Below are 25,444 nucleotides of genomic sequence, written 5' to 3' on the forward strand. Positions count from 1 at the left end.
ACAGCATTTGTATTTTTGTTAGAGGAATAAAGAAATGTGCTAAAACCAAAAAAATTCTTGAAAATCTAGTAAAATAAAAGGAAGCTAGTGTCTTCTACCTCCAATCAAACTAAAAAAAAACAAAACAAAACAACAACAAAAAAACCCCCAAACTTTCTAGAATTACTAAAAGAGACCAACAACCAAATTAACAAAATGTTGCTTTCCTGGGATTTTACTCAGCCCTTGAGCTCAGAAGTAGCAGCTTAGACCCTCAAGTTTGCCAGTTCTACACTAGTTCTAAGGAACCAGGCTGACTTTTAAGTCAGCATGTTAGGTTTTATAGATGTTACCTGAAACACACAAGTTTTTATAAGGAGTTATTTCATATGTAGAATAAAGTGAATATTTAAAAGTTAGATTCAGTTTCAAGGAAGCACTGATTTTGGTTTTGTTTGTTTATTCATGGCATTTTTACTCTTAAAAAAGATGGTTTTTAAGAAAATGTGCTTCAAAAAAAAATCAGTGCTTCCATGTCTTTTCAGGGAACCTACGGCTCCTTAAGCTCAAATTTTCATGGTGGATGCTATTTTTTAATGGTCTATGTGTTGTAGAAGGGTATAACTTTCACATATAAAAAACTAAATGGAAACCATACTTAGTCAATGCTAATTAAATTCAACCCTAGTTTTTCTGAAAAGAGGAATGAATGCCTACTTAACATAAAGCAATCTTAACATTTCTCAACTGATCACATTATAATAAAACATGTATCCTAAGGATAAGGACATGTAAATTTGGTTTATTACATCATACTTCTGTTATAATCACCAAGTAATCAATTATGTTCAATAAAAAAAAAACCCCAGAAGCAGATTTTTCCCCCAAACTTAAATAAAACATACAAGTATATGTAAAGTTAAAGGATGCAAAAAGCCAGAGGAAAAGGAGAGAAAAGACTAAACTCAACCTACCACAGAGAGCACCAGCTCGTCCTTCCAAGGTTACCTGCCATGTAAATGAATCTCCTCGGCTCTTTTCTGTTTCTAGATCTTTCGGAGACACTGGAAAGACACACTTCCACAACAGCAGAACTCGAGCAAGGTGATGACTGACAAACGCAGGACCTGTAATTTATTCAACTCGTCACTTGTAAAAGAACCCCAAGTGGTTACTCTTTAAAACCCTTGCCTCTTAAAGTAAACATATTTTAATCTACTACTGCTGGATTACTTTGTCCCTCTGGTTCCAATGCATGTACTACTGATCAATGACTATCTGAAGGCACTAGAGTACAGAGAGGAAAAACAAGGAACTAACAGTCAAGTCTGGGCTCTGGTGTCCTCTCTCCTACTACTGCTGTGACCTCTTTGAGCCTCAATTTCTTTTAACCGTAAAATGAAGCCAGAACTACCTGCACTGCTTATCTCCAAAGGTCTGTCCAGATCCAAACAACAGAGTGTACTTTAAAGTAGCCTGAAAAACTAATGTACTACGTAAATGCAAGGTACTATTGTTCATAACAAATAACATTGTATTCTGAAAGTAATTCTAACTTTTGATAGCAACTTTGTTCCAGGCCAAAAATCAGATATGGTACGTCTAAATGGAACTTTTTTTTTTTAATATTTCAAAGCAACATTTAGAACTGAATACACAAACCCAGTAATGAAAGGCAATGTACTGTACAATGATAGCTTTTTATAGTTGTCCTTTGGTACCTGTGGGGGATTGGTTCTAGGACCCCCCCCCCACCCCCACCAGATACCAAAATCCAAGGATACTTAAGTCCCTTATATAAAGTGGCATAGTACAATCTGTCCTCTATATCCGTGGATTTGGAACCCACGGATACAGAGAGCTAACTTAAGTATTTGATAGCATGCAGCATTATCAGTTAAGAAAACAGAACTAAGACATATAAAAACCCAAATGCACAGCTTCTCTCCCCAAGTAATATTCTTTAAAATTCTGGGGTTATCTTAAAATTCTCCTGTAAGTACTCCCTACTTCTTATTCCCATGTTCTGCTGACTGCATGCTTTTCTTCTGCAGTATGGCAGCACAGCATAGAACTGTACTGGGCTCTGAAGGAGACCACCTAGGTTAACATCCTGGCTCCATCCACTTACTAGCTGTTTAAACTTGGATAAGTCACTTAATCTTTTTGTGCCTCAATTTCCTACCTATAAATGGGGATAACAACAGTATTTACCTCATGTGACAGTTTCTGAGGCTTATATGAGTTTATATAAAACAGTGCTCCATCCATGATAAGCATTTATATATCTGACATTATGTAGTTATCATTCAAAACTTGTCTTATTTGCATATGAAGAGGTGAGAGCATAATGGCAAAATGAAAGGGCAATAGCAAGCCAATCATTTTTTTTAAGCATGCAATTTAGTACATTAACAAAATAATTTCTTCATTTTTCTCCTGACTTGCTTTTTAGGAAGAGGCCCTAGGCTAATCCCTACAGCAAAATAAACCTAATTCACTCCTTGCTCACTACTTTCTTTGATGAAGTAGTACTAAAAACATCCTAGAATTGGGATAAAATAAGGAAACTGGAGTAAGGCAACTAAGAATAAGTGACTGTAAGAGGTTTCACATGCACACACAGGCATACTCATATAATGGACTGTGGGAATAGAGAAAATTCTGAATGCAAAATTTAGTCAGATACCAAAAAACAAAGTAAGTATGAAGTCACTGGGAATACCCACAGCTGACAAAAGTTCCATAAATATTTGCCATTGTACCCTTAAGATACCTCTCTAACTCAGGAGTGAACAGTGTTGCATCACTTCCCAGAGAGGTAACAAGGCAATTTATATTTCAGAAACATATGTAAACTAAGTTACTAAAAATGTTTGTAGTAATTACAAAGTTAAAAAAATAAACAAGAGTAAGTTCATTAACGCCAAGAATAATGTTGGATCTAACAAAAACCAAACACACATTGTAGATACCTGTGTGTGAATCAAAGGTGTTGTATGTGGCATGAGATAAATTGGGAAGTATAGCAAAAAAGGGTTAAAAATGTTGGAGTTCACATGTGAGGAATGGACTTAAATGTGGTCTATATGAGTTTACATTAGTTCAGAACAGTGAATTTGTTAAAAATAATAATGAAAATTGTAAATGGTGAAGGAAATGCTGAAAATGCAAAACAGGTGTTAAAACTGCCAGGCAAAAATTAATAAAGCACTCAGACCATCATCTAAATTCCAGTTCCCACAAAATATAATCAGAGCTCCTTGGAGAAATGACTGGTTGCAAGCTGAGGCAGAAATTATTATTTTTTTAAAAATACATATACGTAACTTTAATCACAGTTAAATATATACAACTATGCCAATCTCCTACGTGCCTTCTGACCTGGGTCCTCTCTGATCTCCTCTCCCTAACATCCCACTCCGTGGAAGTAAGTCATTTCTAGAATTTTGTATCTAACTGCCCCTCATTATAAGGCAGAAATTATGATGTAAAAGCTGGGACATCTTGTCATGCCAAAAATAAAGACGTTATCAAAGAACACTAGGTTCATATGAACCAACTACTAGGGGCTCCCAATGACTAAAGATGAAACAATTTGAAGATCAAAGAATAATGACTGCAATGTTGTTGGTGGGAATGTAAATTGATACAGCCACTATGGAGAACAGTATGGCGGGTCCTTAAAAAACTAAAGACAGAACTACCATATGACCCAGCAATCCCACTACTGGGCATATACCCTGAGAAGACCATAATTCAAAAAGAGTCATGTACCACAGTGTTCATTGCAGCACTATTTACAATAGCCAGGACATGGAAACAACCTAAGTGTCCATCGACAGATGAATGGATAAAGAAGATGTGGCACATATACAAAATGGAATATTACTCAGTCATAAGAAGAAACGAAATTGAGTTATTTGTAGTGAGGTGGATGGACCTAGGGTCTGTCATACAGAGTGAAGTAAATCAGAAAGAGAAAGTATGCTAACATAGGGGCAGGACAGGAATAAAGATGCAGACATAGAGAATGGACTTGAGGACACAGGGAGGGGGAAGGGTAAGCTGGGACGAAGTGAGAGAGTAGCACTGACATATATACACTACCAAACGTAAAATAGATAGCTAGTGGGAAGCAGCCGGATAGCACAGGGAGATCAGCTCCACGCTCTGTGACCACCTAGAGGGGTGGGATAGGGAGGGTGGCAGGGAGACGCAAGAGGGAAGGGATATGGGGATATATACGTATAGCTGATTCACTTTGTTATACAGCAGAAACTAACATAACATTGTAAAGCAATTATACTCCAATAAAGATGTTAAAAAAAATGTATTCAATTGAAACATATAAACATATAAAAATCTATGTGTTTATAAAGATATCTAAAAGCAAAACCTCACTGATACCCTTTGAAAATTACTAGCAACCAGTAACACATTCTAAAAATTGATAATAAAGTGAAAGAATAATGCATTAAGAAAAAAAAGCCCAAGAAAACAGCAACTAAATAAAACATCAACTTAATTTTTATTCCTTTTTGGTATGTTGAATATGAGTATGCATTAAAACATGATATACTAATCTCTTTCATAAAGGAGAAAGGATCTCTTGTAGTCTTCTTCCAATGGGATTACCCTGTTTTGAAAGCTTTTGTTCATTAAAATATTGCCATTTATTAAGTAGTTTATCTTCCCCTTTAATTAACCAAGAATATCAATACAGCAGGCATGAAACACCTAGCCAAAAGCAAATAAAATCTTGACCACATTATTCCCATCACAGTGTGAAATCATGATCTATGCCAGGGGCCAACGAACATTTTCTATTAAGGCCCAGGCAGTAAACATTTTTGGCTTTCAAAGCCATACTGTCTCTATACTGCAATTACTCAATTCTGCCACTGCAGTGCCTAAAAGCTATAGACAATATGTAAACAAATGATTATAGTGTGCTCTAATAAAAAGTTTATTTATGCACACTGAAAACTGACTTTCATATATTTCTCATATATCACAAAATATCCTTTTTGTTTTTAAACCATTAAAAACATAAAAACCATTCTTAGCTCACAGGCTGTATAAAACAGGTGGCAAGCCAGATATGGCCCATAGGTTGAACTCGGATCTAGTCCAATAAATCTCTTTAATCATCTCAAAAACATTACTTAAAGTGGCTCTTCATTTATGATTGTTTATTTTAATTAAGCTCCTTTTAGATCAAATTACTTCAGAGGTATCAAAATGATTTATTGGTCAAATCCATCTAGTTTTATATCCTATCAGTAAACCACACAACTATACAAAGAGACTTAAAGTATAGCTTTAATAAAGTAATAAAACAGAGTTTTAAAGTTACAGGATGTAAATATAATAGTCATGATCATAAAATAATTACTGATTTTTAATAAATATAATTTAAACGTGCCTTATCCCCGTCAATGTAACTACCTTATTAGTGTCACCAATTCTCAGAACAATCACAGAATTGGATTCATGGGCTATCACATGTTCTCTTGCCTATCCTTATATTGTAAAAAATTTTTTTTCTGAAGATAGATGTGAATGATTTTGGGAAAAGCCAGACTCATTCAGAGTTAAGCGTGAAAGTTGATCAAATTGGCTTATCCTACTTAAGGCTCATAAATTGGTCTTGAAGAGAATTTCAAATAAGGACATCTGAAAACATTCTGAGGACTGGAGTAAATAAGTATATGGCTTCCTAAGGTGACTGCTAGGAGAAAAACGTTTATGTGGATATTTAAATTCTGGTATATATTAAGTTAGTCTTGTCAAATCATAGAGTATTTACGCTCAGAAAACACCAAGCAGTCTGTAGTTATGTAAACCCTCCACAAGACTTACCTAAGGTCATCAGGGCAGCAATCAACAACCATCCAGCTTGTGTGCGCTGAGCTGAAAGGCGACTGTTTTGAGCAGCAGAACATAGCAAATCCTCTGCCAATGTCATAATAATCTATTGACATATAGAAGAACAAGGTAAAAAAAAAAAAAGTATATCAGTTTATAGGTTACTGGACAAATGACAGCAACTAATTATAACAACCTCTTGAAAAATTAACTCTTACATGTAATAAATGTCCATGATAAAAGATTGTCATTCACGTAGACTATAGCATAGGACAATGTCGTACATGAAACTAAAAAAAGTAACTTTTCAAGGATAAATTATAGGTTGTATAATAGATATACGATAGGTATATTAGGTTGTACACAGCAACCCTATAATTCTTTGTGGAGTATATGTGACAACATTGTACAACCGTTCAAGTTTCGCTGTATAAAATTTGAACTTACTTTTAGTTTAAAGCCACCATCTTCATAGATCTGTAATTACCAGAGGAAGTTTCATTACAGGACTCTCTCCTTTTAAAATTTTGCATACTACTTTGATACCTGAGTGGCCGGTAATAGTCTTTCCAGAGGCAATATACTATATAACCACAGTTAAAAGTACTCAATAATCGCACAATGAAGTAGCTTCACAGTAAAGGGAGATTAATTAAAATGTTATATTTTAAAAGTCTAAGAAATAGACAGTTCTAAAACAACACAGAGGAAAAACCAGATATTTCACCTTTATGGATAATGCATGCTTATAGAGTACAAATGCCGAAAGGCATCTAACATGTCTAAGAAAACATCTCTGTAACCAATCCCCTCTAGAAGAGGAGCAAATATTGTGAGTTGGCACATACCTTTTCTAAAGAGGAAGGCTAGCATATTTTTAAACAACCAACCAACTTACTACTAACTTAGGACTACTTGCAGCCTCTACTTGACAAAACAAACCAAGCCTGTCTGCCTAAATTAATAAGATCTGAGGACATTAAATTTAATACACGTAATGGCAATTCTTTGATTAGCAAGATGTGATGTGTTAGTTTAGAATATAACTAAAATAATAAATTTAACTGAATAACATCACCTCCCGAAGTTGCCGATCACCTTATTCCAAAGGCACTGGCAATATTCAAGATAATTTAAGAATTTTTGAAGTAACGGTGTATTTGTCTGCAAAGCCTAAACTGCAGAGAATATACCATAATATTCATTAATAATGACGTGGAGGGACAAGAAAAAAGAAAGGAACAATGGTGATTTTTTAAAAAATTCTTATGTGTGTGAGGCCCAGATTAGGAGAGCTTTTCACTGTCAAACAATATTCTGACAACTGACAATCCCTATTAAAAAAAAACCAAAATTCCCACACCACGCTTTGCCTATTTTGTGTTTTATATTTGATTAACAAAATTTCTTTAGTTCTCTTTACAATTCTTTGTACATTAAAACTGGGTTATTTACTTTCTAGGTTCTGTATTGTTTATCTTTCTGAAAGTGCTACACTCAAAAGCCATTAGTTTTCAGTAGCAAAGCAATTTGTCATCATTATGAGCTCGTGGTGTTTTATATATTTACTATGTTTCTATCCATTGTTATCATTATTTTTTTGGATGCACACATTATCCCATCTTTGGTTGGGGGAGAGTCTAAAGTTACCTCCTGCACCCTTTTAAAATGAACACAGTCTCTGATAACTTCCTTGCTTTCCGGCATGACAAGATATTCCAGGCTTACACTGTGCATTTCCTGCCCCGGATCTAGAACCAGCCATTCCTCCAAGGGGCCCTAATTCCTTTTTGGTTGGAAATGGTATTTACGGCCATAATCTGGGCACTAGGGGTGTTCCCTGCTACTGGGTTGTCATTGCTTTTATGTCTGGACAGAGTGAAAGGAAATTAAAAGCTCATACTAATATTTTCAATTTAAATTTAACGTATGGGCCTTTTACTTAATTTTCTTGATTCTACAACAGTAGCTTTTTTTTTTTATATGGAAAATCCTGGTTCCTAAGAACATTCATTATCTACTTCATCTTACTAGGTATGTAAACTAATTCCAGAATAATACCACCAAGAATACCACTAACTATAAAATTATTAAATGAAGTTTAAGATGTCTTTTGAAGCTCTCTTTGTCCTTTACAATGCAATTTTAAAATGTACTTCTATGGTAGAGCTGACTATATGGAAGAAAAAAAAAAAAAAAGCCTTCAGGAACAATATCTGTTACTAACCGGAGATATTTCTAACAAAAAGCAGAGAAAGCAACTGCTCTTTAAGTGTAGATACGAAATTTTTAACCATCCCTTCGTTTTTCACAGTAATTACGTTGATGATACTTAGCACTTAAGTAGTAGTATAGCTGACAGCTAAGAAATTTGTCCTGCATGGTTCTTTACTGGGTGACACACAAGAAGACAATGATGTTTTTAAGAAAAACTTGAAATGTCACTCTCATATGCGAAGAATGAAATCATTACCTTGCCCTTTCCGTGAGGAATTCCTAAAGGACAATGTTTCACTGCTCCCAGCAGAGCTGCCACTGCAAAACTAAAGCCAGTCACTGCTTCAGGTGAAGACTTAAGCACAGTAAGCCTTTCAAGGCAACGGTCTAAGAGAGGCGTTAGGTAGGCAGGTAGCGCCACAGCAATGCAGTGTAGACACCAGGCAGCTGCTAGTCGAACAGAAATGCTAGGATGAAGAGTAACTGAAGTGACATTGTCAAGGATGCCTGGAAGGACAGAATAAACAAATGACGACTCAGCTACACAGATGAAACTCAGTCATCAAACAGTCAACAGAGTAAGCAACCACATGGATATGAAATACATTATCTTTATCAAAAGCCAAATCAGAATTTAAAAAATTAAGTGATACACAATTATAAATAATTTTTTTGTACCCAAGAGTTACTTCTACCAATATATCTCATGAAAATTGGCTTAAATTAAGTCAGGAGACAAAGGAAATTTTTATTTCCTAAATAAGCCAATGTTCTGCTTACTTTATCTTGAGATCATTAATTTGGTACTAGGAATTAAAAATTATCAATAAATAACAAAAACATCTTGAGAAGAAATGTCACATCTTGATTCATCCTCCTTTTCTTTTAAATCCTTTCTGGCACATTTCTCTACATAATCAGTATTCTCCCTATGTACCATATTTCTCTTAACCTGAGAACAAAATGTTGAAGAAAATCAAGGCTTCACTAGGTCCCCAGTGGGCTACTAAGCCACTATGCAGACAGTGAAGTGCCACTACCAGTAAGAAAAAAAAGTCTACATTTGCTATAATTCAACATATACCTTCATCAAAACATGTTAACAGTTCATGTCGACTGCTACTTAAACAATATATGCCCTAGGATAAATAGCTTACAAACCAAATATAATGTAAGCTTCAGTCAGCAGGAATTGTGTAGCACAAAGGACAAAAACCATTAAAGATGATTTTAAAAAGTAATTAAATAAGCCAGTCACAAAAGGCCACATGCTGTATGGCTTCCATTTATATTAAATCTTGTCCAGAATAGGCAAATTCATAGAGACAGAAAATAGATTAGTGGTTATCAGGGCTGGAGGGAGGGGAAATGGGAAATGACTGCTAATGGGTGTAGGACTTCTTGGGGTGATGAAAACATTCTGCAATCAGATAGTGGTAGAGTTTGCACAACTCTGTGAGTATACCAAAACCACTGAATTGTATACTTTAAAAGGGTGAACTTTATGGTATGTGAATTATCTCTCAAAGTGATTAAATAATTTTCAAAGAGAGAAAGAAAAGAGAATGCCTGAAAAGACCTTTAAGGAAGTAAATTACTTGTACCATACAGAAACTAATACTTTCACTGCAGATGAGAGATACGAGTTCAGGTTTACTTCTCCATTTTTCCATGTTATCTTAAATATCTCCAGAAAGGGGGTTGGAGATAGAGACCTAGAGAACAATCTTTAGTTATAAAAGCAAAAGAAAAAAAACAAAAACAAAAAAACATACTTTAAAAAATCTTGATTATATATATTTCATAAAACTCTAATAAATCTATAGTGGAATCTATAATAAATGAGCTATATGGATGGGGCTTCCCTGGTGGCGCAGTGGTTGAGAGTCTGCCTGCCAATGCAGGGGACACGGGTTCGAGCCCTGGTCTAGGAAGATCCCACATGCCGCGGAGCGGCTGGGCCCGTGAGCCACAACTACTGAGCCTGCGCGTCTGGAGCCTGTGCTCCGCAACAAGGGAGGCCGCGATGGTGAGGGGCCCGCGCACCCCGATGAAGAGTGGCCCCCACTTGCTGCAACTAGAGAAAGCCCTCGCACAGAGGCGAAGACCCAACACAGCCATAAAATAAATAAATGGATGGATTAATTAATTAAAAAAAAATCTCAAAATAAAAGTAGCTTTAAAAAAAAAAAAAGAGCTATATGAGGGAGCTTTTCTTCCTTGGAGAAAAGTTGCCTAAAGTAAAAGTGAAAACAAAGTATTCAGACTAGTCACAGACAACAGATACCTGCACTTGAATCCTGTAGCAAAGGTGCAGCTGTGGTGCCGAGACTGTGTATGAGATTTCCAAGTTCTTGTAAAGCACATACCAACATATGCTGGCTGGCTGCTACTTCTGCGGAGCCAAGCCGGGTTTCCAAATTACCGTCACTCATTACAGCGTCTGATAGAAGCATAAGAATTAACTAGGCATCACTGTTTTATTAAAATTTATTACAGAGGGTAGGTATTAGGAGCAGAAACCTATGAAGGTAAAAATTAATACCTCCGCTTGATATATGTGAAACCCTTGAGGCAGTAACTAAAATACTAAACTGGGGACTTGCATCTATAGAGAAAGAATTAAACTAACATAACCAATTTAGTTCAAGCAACCTGATCACAGATGCCTTATTACTCTTTTAGCAAGTGGCACTGAAAGGGAGAACTCCAATTTTATCATTACTCAAGATAAGCAGAGTAGACTTAGGACAGTACAAGAACTGAGATGAACTAATTGTTTCAAAGACAATGTATCTTAACTTCTATAGGAAGATTATGAATTCTGAGGAACTACTATCCACCAGCCTTTAAGATCAGTACATACATATATAATAGTCCTTATCAAGTTAGATAATTTATGTATCATCTATATATAGACTGCTTTACTCTGAAACAACTGACCTGTATTATAAAAGTGTTTTTTGGGTATATATATAATTATATACCAGTCCAGCTTTTCCAAAAGGACAATCCCTTTAGCACTGTTAAAACAGACTGTCTTAGAAGATCCATACCCATAACTTTCTTTAACTTCCAGATAGCCTGGCAAATATCCTTGGCAGCAGCAATTTGAGCCTTTTCTCCAAGAAGGCCTCCAACGGTAGCTCGAAGGATAAATGAAACACATCGGCGACTGCAGACAGCGTCAATCTGAGTTTGGGTGGCCTTAGGGTGTGACTGTGAAACCAGGCTTAGGGTATGAGAAAGAAAGGCAGCAAAATTTTTCTCTAGCCATGCTCCTCCTAGTGTTGAAACAAACACCACGTAAGCCTAAAAAAGAAAGGAGTTTTATCTTCAAAGTGAAATAATTTCAGTTCTATATTAATGTTTTCCCTTCCATGAAATATGCAGAATTTATTAACATTTCTTTTTAGTCTTTCCTCATTTATATAGCCACTTTAGCTATATAAACGTAGTACTATTTTTTTGTTTGTTAAGCCAAAATTGAAGTACGCAGTCTTTCAACTGAGATTTCACTTATGGTGCCTGTTTTATTTTGGTCAGACTACAAAGTTTCAGGATAGCTAGCTAATAAGTAAAATGTGCCTGTGACTTCTCCAAACAAAGCATTCAAACTCTTTAACATTCTGTGGTTTTTTTTTTTTTCTTCAATTTTTTTGGCCACACACTGAGCAGCATGTGGGATCTTAGTTCTCCAAACAGGGATCGAACCCATGCCCCCTACAGTGGAAGCCCGGAGTCTTAACCACTGGACCACCAGGGAAGTCCCTAAGGTCTTTAACATTCTGAACAAGAAAACCCAAATCAAACATATGAACACAGTGTAAGAATGAACTATGGTCTAATACCATAATTAGACCATAACTATGGTCTAATTCCCATAATTCTAAGGGAATTCAGTTCTAGAAACCAGGAAAGAAAGTTTATGGTGACGAATCACTGCTCTTTATTTTCATGAGTGTTAATGGTTTGGCTTGCTCCAGTGATACAGACAGTAGTTTTCTTATGTAATCTGTTTTTTAAAAATACACAGTTTACAATTATACTGGGACGTCTTATATTTTCATGAAATCTAATATCATACAGTATAAAATAATGAGGATAGATATGTGAATTTAAAAAAATACATGTTTGCTTTGAACCATAATGGCATTTAGAAAACAAGATAGTTCAAGGAAAGAATGCAAAGACTTCTATATTGCCTTATTCTAAGACCCTCTTCCCAGGGTTTAGCTTTTTAAGTTTTGTTTAGGACCAAGAATTTAAGTACTTAAGTAGATTACATGCTGTAATCTTTATTTTGAAGTAGAAACCATATAAAACAGAAATATAATATTGCCCATGCCAAATATTATGTACCTAAAAGCTTAAATCTGAACTGTATAAGCACACATAAACACAATGGAAAACATGTTAAATCACAAGACACATGGAAGCCCAAGGCCTAGAAACAAACAAAAAAATGTTGTTTATGTTTCAAAGGAAATAAACAATAGTCTCCCATCATTACGAACTGAAAACACATTGCGGGTAATAGCCTTTTTAGTTGGCTTTGTACAAATAAGGTTCTCTTACTTGTAATCTAGTTTTTTATAAAGTGTCTTGGCCTCACCCCATCTATTTATAAACATGAGAGCATAAGTGATGACCTTGCACAGCATCACTTCCACCTGGAGTCAGATACTAAAACCTTCACTATAGGCCAGTGAGAATTACATTTAGATACTGATTTGTGATTCTAACCTGAGTAACTCCAACTCGGACATCCCTACTGACTGAACTGGTTCCTTTCAGCATATCTCCACTGGCTCGAAGAAATCCTGAACTCCCACGTAGAAACCCTGTTCCTAGTAATTCCAGAACTTCCTCCAGAGATACTCTGCGAACACTTTGACGTGAGGCTGCTATAACAAAGAACAAAACAAAACATGTGATTCTATTTTACAGACTAAATTTTAATGCATGATCTTGGTTTGCATGATCTTGAACAGTATGTTAACAGAAACAAAAATAAACTAAAAATCCAAACAAAAGGCAAAATTTACAGGACATTACACACACTAAAACATAAAGTCACACAAGGGTTCAGAGGTCAAATCATAATGGACTCTGATGTATCATGTCAATGACATCTTAAAGTCTATGCCACTTTGAGATAATGACCTACTGCTCTCTTGTCCTCAAGTTAAACAAGAGAAAACATAAATGAACGGCCCTAGTTCTCCATGAGTGAAAATGTTATACAACACTTTGAAAATCCTTTTGAAATACTAAAAAGGCCAAAATCATAATTTTATCTTTCTAAATGCTCTACAACTCTTAATGAAACTTACATAAAGTAACCACCATGGCCTGTTCTTTAAAAATTCTCAACTGCAAGTACAACTTTTGTTATATCCTCAGTCTCTGAAGAAACAAAGCTAAATATTACTAAAACTGCCCGGTCAACCCTTAGGCTGCAATAATTAAGAGCTTAGTTAGGCAGAATGTTTTAAATTTGTCTTCAGTTTGACACAGTTGAGTTTCTCCCTGTGAATATCTAGGGAATAATATCTCCTTTAAAAAAAGAACCCATTTTCGCCCTTTCATTCTTCTGAAAAATGATGGTCACAAGCTCTGATCCTCATTATTGACTTAAGTCATAAATAGTGGAAAAATAACCTTCTGTTAATCCAAGTCATGAACAAAAAATATACTCCTCAGCCTGAAGATGAAACAGATGAAAATCTATATTGGCACATGGAAGAGAAACATAGTGAATAGTACAAAATCCATGCTCTTGCGGATCATAAATTCTAAAAAGGAGAGACAACAATAAACATAACAAAGGACTAAGTATATAGTATGTTAGACAGTGATTAAAAGCCATGCAAAAAATAAAGCAGGTATCTTTTATGTGTAGTGAGTTCAGTGGAGGGCTCTGGTAGGAGACGGACCAGAGTGTAAGGATGGCGCAAGAGCAGAAGATATAGGACCTTGTCAATCATTATAATAAGGAGGTGAGTAAAGTGAGGTGCCAGTGGAGAACCTTGAGCAAAGGAGTGATATAATCTGTCACTGTGCTTCTGTGCTGAGAGAAGACTGTAGAGGGGCAAAGGTAGAAGTAGAGAAAACCATTAGGAGCAATTTAGTGATTCAAGCAAGAGGTGATGGTGGCTTAGATCAAGGTAGATACGATAGGAATCGAGGTATACATACTTACATATTTTTTAAATTTTTTACTAGAAAAAATTTCAAAATTACAAAAAAGCTGCAAGAATAGTAAAATAAACTCCCATGTACCCTTCACCTAGACTCCATATCTTCCTTATCACTTTCTCATTTTTGAAGAGTACATATATGGCTAGTTGTAGCTATAGAAAAGCCCTCACTTTGAGTTTTTCCTCAAGAGAACTACATCAAGTAATGCTGTAAGCCTTCTCAATGCATAACGTCAAAAAGAAATGTCAGGCTTGGTGTCAATCTGTCCCTACATTGGCAATATTATCTTTGAACACGTGAATAAGGTGTCTGCCAGTCTTGTCCACTGTAAAATATCATTCTTCCATTTGTAATCACTATGCCACCTCTGTGGTGATACTTTTTTTTTTTAAAATAAATTTATTTATTTATTTATTTTGGCTGCGTTGGGTCTTCGTTGCTGCGCACGGGCTTTCTCTAGTTGCAGCGAGCGGGGGCTACTCTTCCTTGTGGTGCGTGGGCTTCTCATTGCGGTGGCTTCTCCTGTTGTGGAGCACAGGCTCTAGGTGCGCGGGCTTCAGTAGTTGTGGAACGCGGGCTCAGTAGTTGTGGCTCGCAGACTCTAGAGCACAGCGTCAGTAGTTGTGGCGCACAGGCTTAGTTGCTCTGTGGCATGTGGGATCTTCCCAGACCAGGGCTTGAACCCATGTCCCCTGCATTGGCAGGCAGATTCTTAACCACTGCACCACCAGGGAAGCCCTCCTTTTTTATTTAACAGGTTATAATCCATTTCTATCATTATTAATTCTAATACTGTCCTGGATTTGACCAGCTTTTCTTCAGAAAGCTGGCCAGTGGAAGCTCCTCACTTCCTGGCGCAACAAGACGCTCCAGGTTCATCCTCAGACTTTCCTTGCCCCGACCCCATGAGCCACTTCTCCAAGGAGTCCCAACTGTAGATATGTTTTAATGTTGTTAGGTAGAATAGTTACTGAGTGTGAGAGAGAAGATTCAAGGGTGACTTTACAAACTGCGGTTTGAACAACTGCAGGGACAGAGCTGTCATCAACTTAGATTAGCAAGACTGCGACTGCAAGGAGAGCAGGTATGTGTACATGGCGGGAGGGGATATCAAGCATTCACTTAGGACAAGTTAATTTGAAACATCAAATAGACATCCAAACAGAGATGTCAAATGGGCAGCTAGACATGAGAGTTCGGTGTCCAGGAGAGAAGTGTGGGCTAAAGACATAAATCCAGGAATCCCTGATATATAGATGGTATTTAAGCCATGAGATTGGGTAAGATCATCTAGAGTGAGCCTACGTAAAGAGCAGAAGACCAAGGACTAGGTGATGGGTCTCTCCTATGAGAAGACAAGAAATTATCAAAGACTGAACAGAAACTTCTAGAGAGAAAGAAAGAAAACCAAGGGAGCGTGAGGTCCTAAAAGGCAAGTGAAAAAAGGATGAGGAGGAAGATCAACTGAGTTAAATGTTGCTGAAAGGTTAAGTAAGACAACTGAGAACTGCCCACTGGCTTAGCATGGCTAAATATTAGAACGGAAGTGCCAAAGGGCAGGGGCTTTTAATCTGTTTTGTTCGATAACACATCCTACACACTCAGAACAGATCGTGGCCCTGTATAAACCCCCAATAAACGCTTGTTTATTTATCAAATAACTGATGAACGTGGAGGTCATTGATGCCCTTAACAAAAATAGTTTTCAAGAATTAACTGGGGCTTCCCTGGTAGCGAGGTGCTTAAGAATCCGCCTGCCAATGCAGGGGACACGGGTTCAAGCCCTGGTCCGGGAAGATCCCACATGCCATGGAGCAACTAAGCCCGTGCACCACAACTACTGAGCCAGCGCTCTAGAGCCCATGAGCCACAACTACTGAGCCCACCTGCCACAACTACTGAAGCCCGCATGCCTAGAGCCCATGCTCCACAACAAGAGAAGCCACTGCAATGAGAGGCCCGCGCACCACAACAAAGAGTAGCCCCCGCTCGCCGCAACTAGAGAAAGCCCACACACAGCAACGAAGACCCAACGCAGCCAAAAATAAATAAATAAAATAAATAAATTTATATATAAAAAAAGAGTTAACTGGGGGAAAATCCTAACTGAAGTGTGTTGGAAAGAAGAGAGAGACTAAAAACAGAGTATCAAGAACTCCTCTGAGGAACTCTGCTGCAAAGGGAAGAGAAATGGGGCTCCAGCTGGCTGGGGAAATAAAATACAAGAAAAAAAATTTTTTTTTAAGATGAGAGGGGAAAAAGCACATGTTTTTACAGGGAATAATCCAATAGAGAAGGAAAAGTTGATGTAGGAGAGGGGAGACTTCCTAGAGCTATGTCCTCGAGCAGGTGAGAGGATGAGCTCTAATACATATTGAACGTATGGCTTTAATAGAAGAGGAGATAATTCACCTTAGTAACAGTGGAGAAGTCAGAGTATATGGGTATAGATGCTGGAAGGTGGTAGATTTAGTAGGGGAGCCTATGGAAGATAGGCTGTCAAATGAAAGTAACATGGGAGAAGATAAAGGTATAAAATAGTCAATTAGGAAAGTGGGACAGTGAATGGAGGAGGGAAATATAGTACGACTTGAGGTTCATGGTCAAGAAGTAACTTTAAAAGATTCCATAAATCCCTGGCAACTTATGCCAATGTTAGGAAAATGTCATATTCAATCCCTGCTTTTTAAATGCCTTGGTAAAATATACCATTTATTAGAAGTCTGCTGATTTTACTAGGAAAATCATTCAGTTCTGTACTTCATAATCTTCGAATACTGTGGTTGAGTGTACAAGCTTCCACTGTATTTCCTTTCCAAATTATTAAGCACTATGTTGCTATTAGTCTCCTACTTAAAAAAAATCTATTATGACATCTAGATCACTTTTTAGTTGTATGAAAATAACTTAATTATAACACAAGCCTAGAACTTACAGATGCAAGATGATAGAATTCCTAACAAAAGATCAGGCCAAAGATTTTTTAGTGTGGGTGAAGCTGGTTCTTCACTTTGCTTAGTCTGATGGCAAAAATGCTGTTATTAGTTTAGTGCTACTCTAGGAGGATATACGTTTAAATATTATTCACATTTGTTAGGCAATTCTGTATTTTGCTTGTTTTTACTGCAACTGTGTACTAGTTCTAATGATACATTTATGGAAACGAGCAATTCACATTTTCAAGAGGGTTTGATTAAACATGTCTTCTTCTAATTTCAATCTCTTAGATGGCTTAAGATTTAACCTCTTAAATGCCCTGAACAACTCTGAATTACAAGATTAGAAGAACCAACACCTAAAAAAAAATTTATTATAAATTTTAAACTTGTGGGTCTCAACTGGAGAATGAAGGGACTATATAGTTGTTAATGCTTCCTAGGTGATTCTGATATGCTGTACTCACTGTCTTCTCTCAGCTCTGGTTGAGAAACACTGGCTTAGAAGAAACCAGAACACTTCTTAATGTCACAATAAACAATTTCTAGAGCAATGATTCTAAAACTTTAATGTGCATACAAATTATCTGGGGATCTTGTTAAAATGAAAATTTGATTTAGTAAGTTGGGTGGCGTCTGGGTTTCTGCATTTCTTACGAGCTCCCAGGTGATGCTAGTACTCTCGGTTTGCAGATACTGAGGAAGCAAGGTTCTACAGAACAATCACATTTTCATTAGCGTGAGACTGTTATTCTTTGGAGACAGAATAATAAAGCAAGTTTTTAATTATTCACCAATGTTTTATATACACTGTAGATTAAATCCAGGCAAACCCTTTTGTTTTAAAAAATACTCCATCCTTGCTCACTGCCTAGGAGTGTATAAACAGGGAATAAGCACAAAACAAATTGTCCAAATACAGTAAATTTCAAGTATCTGCTGTTTGGAATTATTTACATCATTGCTCCCTTATACCAATCTAGAAGATGGCAAGCCAAATGTATGTAATCAGATGCATGCTGCTTAAAAAAAAAATTCTCGAGAATTAGATCATATCTCTTATTGGATAACACTCCACAATTCACTTTAAAAAAAAAAAAAAGCCATGGTGTAGAGGAAGACAATGACTGAATAAAGCACATTTATTTAAGAGTTCTTTTAATTTTTTCCTCAAACTTTCACTGAATTGTTTTAAAATGGAATCTTAGGACTTATAGAAATGTTTCCAAACTAAAATTTATATGATATTCTGTCTCTTTTCAAAAGTAATAATGGGTAGCAGTAATTCTACATATGTTTGTTTAAATCAACTGGGAAAAAATTATAGAAGACATTATGAAAATAATTACATGAATTTACCTGCTCCTGGATGTTTAGAAATTATAGCTTTGGCCAACACTGTGCCTAGTAGCTTTGAAACTGAAATCCTCACATCATAATTGGAGCCTTCAAAGGATTTAAAACATAGTGCGGCCACACTGTCCAGGTCTGTACTCCACATAAAGATGGCCTCATTCTGAAGTTCAAGGAGACACTATTCAAGCGGGAAAAAAGAAATTAATCAAAAACAAAATATAAATGTCAGGTTCAGATCTATATAAGTTGCAGACCCTATCAAGATCTAGCAAAAATAATACACAAATCCAAAGTCTCTAAATAATGATTGTAGGGACAAGTGAATACTTACTAAAAAGTCATAAAAATTATACTATACAAAGCAACGTGTCCACAAAGGGTAGGAGAAAGACCCATTTCTAATTCAGTGGGCTATGAAAAATGTCTGTAGAACCTATCTGTTGGCTATGAGCAATTGTGAGAATAACTCCAACATAAACACTTTACTATCTAACCAACTATGTTAAGAAAGCATGATAAAAACAAATCATTTTCAAACAACATAAACCGTACATGGAAATTTTACACAATTATAGAGAGGAAGCACAGTGGAATGGAAGGAGTACTTAGAGTCTGGTAACTTGAACTCCCCATTTCCAACAATGTGCTGCTAACCACTTTAAGAACCCTGGGAAATTCATGTAACTCTCAGGGCCTCAGTTTCCTCATATGTTAAAATGAGATAGTCCTATCTGAATACCAAGGTTACAGCTCTAAGATCATGTAGCTGTTACTAGTGTTTTCACTGGGATAAACTGATTTAGTTGTCTGTATATTAATTTTTAGAAATTCTACTCATTAGACTATTTTACCTTCGAAGCAGCACAACGAACGGCCATGGATCTATCTGTCAAGCAGGATCTAGCAGCTTTATAAACATCCCTGTGGCAAGGGGTAGCAGCAGCTCCCAGTCCACTCAATATGTTTTGCAGACTCAGCATGATCTCATATCGACCTTGTGACTATCGAAGAGGAAAAAAATTTAAAGAACAGGAAAAAAAAATACGCTGTGAAAAACAGTATTAAGCATTGAAATTTATCTCACATTAGAGACATACTCAGATTTTTGTACACACTAACCAACCTATTCTGACATCAAGACACATGAATAATTGCTATTTCATGCAGTGTTTACTATTTTAAAAGTGTTACTTGTATATATTACACTTCAACATAATACACATTTCATAGGGTTGATGTGCAGATTAAATGAAATTATATGGGAAGCGCCAGACATAAGGCTTGCATGTGGTCAAGCATTCAATAAATGGTTGCTATAAATGAGGTAACATGGTAAGAGTGCATGGTCTGCCACCTACTAGCTGTATGTCTCTGGGCAAATCTGTTTCTTTATCTGTTAAATGGTTGTTGTGAGGATCAAACGAGTTACTACATGTCAAGTGCTTAGAACAGTGCCTGACACACAGTAAATGTTCAGTTGAGTTCATAGCTATTGATATTTTATCATTTATTGGTTCGAGTATTTTAACTCAGAGGTTAAAAGTCTGGGTTTAGATTTTAAAAGACCTGGGTTTGAATCTTGGCTCTGAACCTTAGTAGCTGTGTGACTTTAAGTTGTTCTTACTTATTTCTTCATCTATAAAATGAGGATAAGCGACCTCCCCAGCGGTCCAGTGGTTAAGACTCTGTGCTTCCAGTGAAGGGGGCATGGGTTCGATGCCTGGTCGGGGAACCAAGATCCCACATACCACACAGCGTGGCCAAGAAAAAGAAATGAAAAAATGAAACAAGGATAAGATGAACCCCACTGAGCCAGTGTGAGAAGTAAACAAGCCCCTGTGGGGAAATCATTCACCACAGTGCCTGGACTTAGTAAACACTCAGGAAATAGTAGCTGCTTGTATTATGATGTTTTACTAAATGTTCCAAATGCTTTCTATGTCTCAGGAAGTTAAGGCCACTATAGGTAAGTTAAAGTTGGAGAAAGATCAAGTATCATTTTCATAGTAATGTTATTAATTTATTTTTGTTCAAAGGAGCACAATAGTGAGTAATTATAGGTGGACATTAACAAAATGAGTCCTAACGGGATACTTCTTAACTCTCTTTTATGCCAATTTCAAATGCTATTTATCACTACTGGTTTGTATCAAAGGTGGAAATCCCTTTTGACATCTCCAAAACGTTGTGGTACTGAATCAACTAAATCATAAAGGTAAAAAGTGGAGGAGCAATAAAGTACTTAGCAATAACTTTAAATTTTCTTTTTTTTTTTTAAATATTAATTAATTTATTTGGTTGCACCAGGTCTTAGTTGTGGCAGGCAGCCTCCTTAGGTGTGACCTGCAAACTCTTAGTTGCAGCATGCATGTGGGATCTAGTTCCCTGACCAGGGATCGAACCCAGGCCCCCTGCATTGGGAGCATGGAATCTTATCCACTGTGCCACCAGGGAAGTCCCTAACTTAAAATTTTCTTAAACCTATAGAGTAATCCTCTGTTAACCATGAGGCCTAAAAAGTATAGCTTAATCAATGGAGTTGAGAAAAAAAAAAGTTTAAAGTGGCCATACCTCAGTAAATAAAAGTTCTGACAGACACATCCTTTTAAATAAAACCAGATTTATGGATGTTAACAATCTCTCCTCCTGGTTTGTTGTTAATCTCCACATAACTGAGAATTTTCCAGCCGTCCTGCTGTTATTGGCGCCTAGTTTCATATCATTGCAGGTGGGAAAGATACTTCATGTGATTTCAGTCTTCTTAAACTTGCCCAGACCTGTTTGGGACCTAATATGTGATCTACCCTGGTGAATGCTCTGTGCCCTAGAAGAGAGGTATGTTTTGCTGCTGTTGGGTGGAATGATCAAGTTATGACCATTAGGTCCAACTGGTCTAATGTGTAGTTCACTCCAAGGTTTCCATGTTGATTTCTGTCTCGGTGATTTGTCCATTGATGAAAAGCGGGGGTAACTGCAGTCCCCACTATGATTGTATTGCTGTGTATTTCTCTCTTTAGGTCTGTCAATATTTGCTTTATAATTTAGATGCTCTGAGGGGTGTATAAATATTTACATTGTTATAACTATTTTAAATAGTGATTATTGTAGCCATCATGCTACACATCCCTAACAGGTTACATTCTAATTAAACCTACTATTTACCACTTCATAGTGGCAAGACCCTTAAAACAGTATAATTCCATATACCTTCTCATATGCTTTATGTTGCTGTTTTTATATATTCTAGTTCTATATATGTTAAAACCCACAATGCCTTCCATTTGTCTTCATCATGAGCTTTCTCTTACATAAATTAAGAATTAAAGTATAGCCTATACCTGTGTCCACATGTTACCATTTATGGTGCTCAGTATCATTTTGTAAATCTGTTCACCTCCAGCATCGGTGCCTTCAGAGCAGAAAGATTTCCTTTTCCTTTCACCACCAAAAGACCTGCCACTGATAAATTATCTCAACTTCTATCCATCTTAAAATATCTGAATTTTCTCAGATTTTTCAAACATATTGGGCAAAGTTTTTTATTTTATAAAATGGTAATAAACTCTTCTAAAAACTACAAAAAAAAATCTCTCTCCTCCTGAATTACCTTCTTCAATCTTTGCGTAAACTATTGCTGCTCAGAAGTGATCTGCTGAGTTGATTCTCTCACCAGTTTTATGTTATGGACTTCACTTCTCCTTAAAATTCTTGAATCAGTTACATTCTTCTTGAAATTTGGCAGATTTTACATTTGAATTTTCCCATGTTTTATCTTGATACAGTTAAAAAGAAATGTGTGTGACAGGCCAGAATTTTTATAAATTGTTTCAGGGCTGTTTTCTAGACTTTTTCTAAGCAAGGTTAAGAACAGGAACTGGTGTGATTTTTTTATATTTAAAGGTGCTGAGTTATCTAAGGGACCACAGACGTAAAATTTTTGATATACAAACATACAAATGCTTTAATTTCAAAATTTGTTAAAACTATAGTTGGCAAGAAATTACAGTGTATCTTGGAAGTCCAATAAAGAGACAGTTACAAAAAAAAAGGGTGTTTCACAATCGTAAATGATGTCAACAAATCAGTGAGGCTAAGGCTGACAATATATATCCTGGCGACTGAAAGGTCATCCTGACCCTAGTCATGCTTATGTCCTCCACACTCTTTCCTACCTTGATTTTATTCCTTACACTCTTCTGATGCTGATACAATACTAATCCATCCATCAGGTATATGGTAGTTACCAACTACGTATCTGGATCCTTGGTGACAAGCACTTGCTCTGGCACTAGTAAGTAGTATCAGATGGAAAAGGTGATGTGAGAAGAGGGAGCAGGGTTGGGTCTGCCAGAGAAACACCTTAGTTTGTGCCCATCTGAATTTATCTGAATACACAAAATTTTATTGCACTATTGCTTTTCTAATAAAGATTCAATATACAAAGTACATATGTGCACTACCTAGAAATGTCATTTATGGATGTATTTACATACATACTATGTGTGCTTGTCATAGGTAAAGCTCTTTTATTGACTCAAGAAACCAGAAAGTTTGTATTTACCTCTGCACTCTTCATAGCTTTAAGAATATTCCCCACTGTATCAGTAAAGGTGTTACCCAGTATTCTACCCAACTTCTTATACAAGGAACCCAAACACACCACAGCGGCGCTGGAACGACATTTGAATTAGAAATTAGTCATGAATGAAAAAACAGGCATAAAAGGATCTTAGCACATGTAAAGATGACTACTTAATTTTACTTTTAAAGGATAAAATTTCCCAGAATCTATTCCACTGTTAAGTCCTAAGGAATGACACTTAGGGGAGTATCAAATAATTACATTTTCAATACAAGAATTTTAAAGAGGTATATCTTCAACTAATTTAAATCTCAGCCCAAAGATTCCATCCCCTCTAATTTTTACAAAACAATTTTTAATAGAACTGAGCTTCATATATCAGATAATCAAAGATGGTCTTAAAGATAAAAGAAAAAGAACAATGTTCTCATCAAGTCTGAAAACTTTATGGGAAAATACATTCTACTATAAGCTAAAAATTAAAAAAACAAAAATTTCTATAACATTAGTACTATGCAACCATACATGGCAAATTGCCTTCTCTAAAAAACAGGTGATAAAATGAACTGAGTCCTACGGAGAAAGAAACTAAGTTGTTCTTTTAGGATCTTAGAAGAGTATTTTTCTATATATTTACTATTAATTTTCACTACTAAGAACTAATAAACTAAAAGAACATACAAAACGTGAAGAATTTAAAATACTTGTTCCTGAAACACTCAACTGCTAAAATTTTTTTAAAATAAATTTTATTTATTTTTTATGTATTTATTTATGTATTTGGCTGCACCGGGTCTTAGTTTTGGCACGTGGGATCTTTGTTGCAGTGTGAGGGATCTAGTTCCCTGACCAGGGATCGAACCCGGGCCGCCTGCATTGGGAGCACGGAGTCTTAACCACTGGACCACCAGGGAAGTCCCTCAACTGCTAAAATTTTTATCAGACAGTTTTGATCCCCAAATCTAAGCTTCAAATGTCTTAAAGCATTTTTTAAAAGAACTGTTTCTCAGTCCATGGGAAAATGTTAGATCTTTCTGAAAGTTAGATTCTTTAAAAACTGAGTAAAACAATTTGTATTCAGTTTCATAATAATTATCACGTAGTTTGGGTTCTTTTTTTTTTTAATATATATATTTTTATTTTTGACTGCATTGGTCTTTGTTGCTGCGCGTGGGCTTTCTCTAGTTGTAGCAAGCAGGGGCTACCCTGTTTGCAGTCCGTGGGCTTCTCATTGAGGTGGCTTCTCTTGTTGTAGAACACGGGCTCTAGGTGTGCAGGCTTCAGTAGTTGCAGCATGCAGGCTCAGTACTTGTGGCACGGGGGCCCTTGAGCACACAGGCTTCAGTAGTTGTGGCGTGTGGGCTCAGTAGTTGTGGTGCATGGGCTTAGTTGCTCCGCGCCATGTGGGATCTTCCAGGACCAGGGATTGAACCCGTGTCCCCTGCATTGGCAGGTGGATCCTTAACCACTGCGTCAACAGGGAAGTCCAGGGGTTCTGTTTTTTTAAAGACTTATTTTACTGAAGTACAGATGATGAACAATGTTGTGTTAATTTCTACTGTACAGCAAAGTTTGGGTTCTTTATAAAAATGATACAACAAAGAAGAACTCTTTTATGTTCAGTTTTAATATTTAACTTACAGTTTAGTGGGAAGATAACTTGGAGAATCATCTTTGCTTCGAATAAGATCATTACATTTATCAATTGTCTCATAAACAGAGAATGTGTCTCCAATACTATAAAGAATAGCTAGATTCTTAGCAAGGAGTTTGCGAGTAGGAGGCCCTGGGGAGCTGTTCAACAAAGATAGGAGCTGTTCCACAAGAGTTTTCTGTTTCTCCCTTACATCACTCTAGAAAGGAAGGTAACAAAGATAATTCAAGTCAACATAATTACACATAATCCTCTAATATGATTTTTCTTTCATATAATTAAGAACTAAAAGCCTCTAGAAAAATGCAAAATTATTTTGATTAAATAGTACAAATAAGTTGGTGGCATGGCTATTACACCTCATGAACAGGTAGTTTGTTGCCCTGCTGACATCTCCAAAAAATATGTTCTGGACTACAATATACTGGAGTCTTTGTGAACAAAGACAAGGGCTCTATTTTTTCTATGTCTTTCTTCTTAGGTTTGAAAGGTAGAGCAAATTTATATCTTAACTAGAGCTTCTTAGTTCTTAAGCCTCTGCCCAATATATATCTGCATCAATAAGCAGCAACCTAAAATCTATCACCAGAGCTGATCTTGTAATGGTTACCTGTTTTACTCAGATCATTTTCTAAGTTTAGTGCA

At 36.4% G+C, this 25,444-nt stretch overlaps 1 protein-coding gene across 4 annotated transcripts in view; it reads right to left on the reverse strand.

Annotated features, from left to right (window-relative positions):
- Positions 1 to 25,444, reverse strand: part of HEATR5A (HEAT repeat containing 5A) — a 114,888-nt gene that overhangs the window by 66,991 nt on the left and 22,453 nt on the right. For 3 of the 4 annotated variants that reach the window (XM_036842428.1, XM_036842426.1, XM_036842429.1), the window contains exons 3-12: positions 24,787 to 24,998; positions 23,125 to 23,233; positions 19,415 to 19,564; positions 18,567 to 18,741; positions 12,814 to 12,974; positions 11,124 to 11,379; positions 10,355 to 10,510; positions 8,324 to 8,574; positions 5,845 to 5,956; positions 954 to 1,106 (exon numbers count right to left, since the gene is read on the reverse strand). In XM_036842428.1, coding sequence (XP_036698323.1) covers positions 954 to 1,106; positions 5,845 to 5,956; positions 8,324 to 8,574; positions 10,355 to 10,510; positions 11,124 to 11,379; positions 12,814 to 12,974; positions 18,567 to 18,741; positions 19,415 to 19,564; positions 23,125 to 23,233; positions 24,787 to 24,998 — 1,735 coding nt within the window. The remainder of the gene's footprint in view (positions 1 to 953; positions 1,107 to 5,844; positions 5,957 to 8,323; positions 8,575 to 10,354; positions 10,511 to 11,123; positions 11,380 to 12,813; positions 12,975 to 18,566; positions 18,742 to 19,414; positions 19,565 to 23,124; positions 23,234 to 24,786; positions 24,999 to 25,444) is intronic. The other variant, XM_036842427.1, reaches the window with a different exon arrangement.

The sequence above is a fragment of the Balaenoptera musculus genome, chromosome 2 (assembly GCF_009873245.2).
Source record: "Balaenoptera musculus isolate JJ_BM4_2016_0621 chromosome 2, mBalMus1.pri.v3, whole genome shotgun sequence".
Classification (NCBI taxonomy): domain Eukaryota; kingdom Metazoa; phylum Chordata; class Mammalia; order Artiodactyla; family Balaenopteridae; genus Balaenoptera; species Balaenoptera musculus.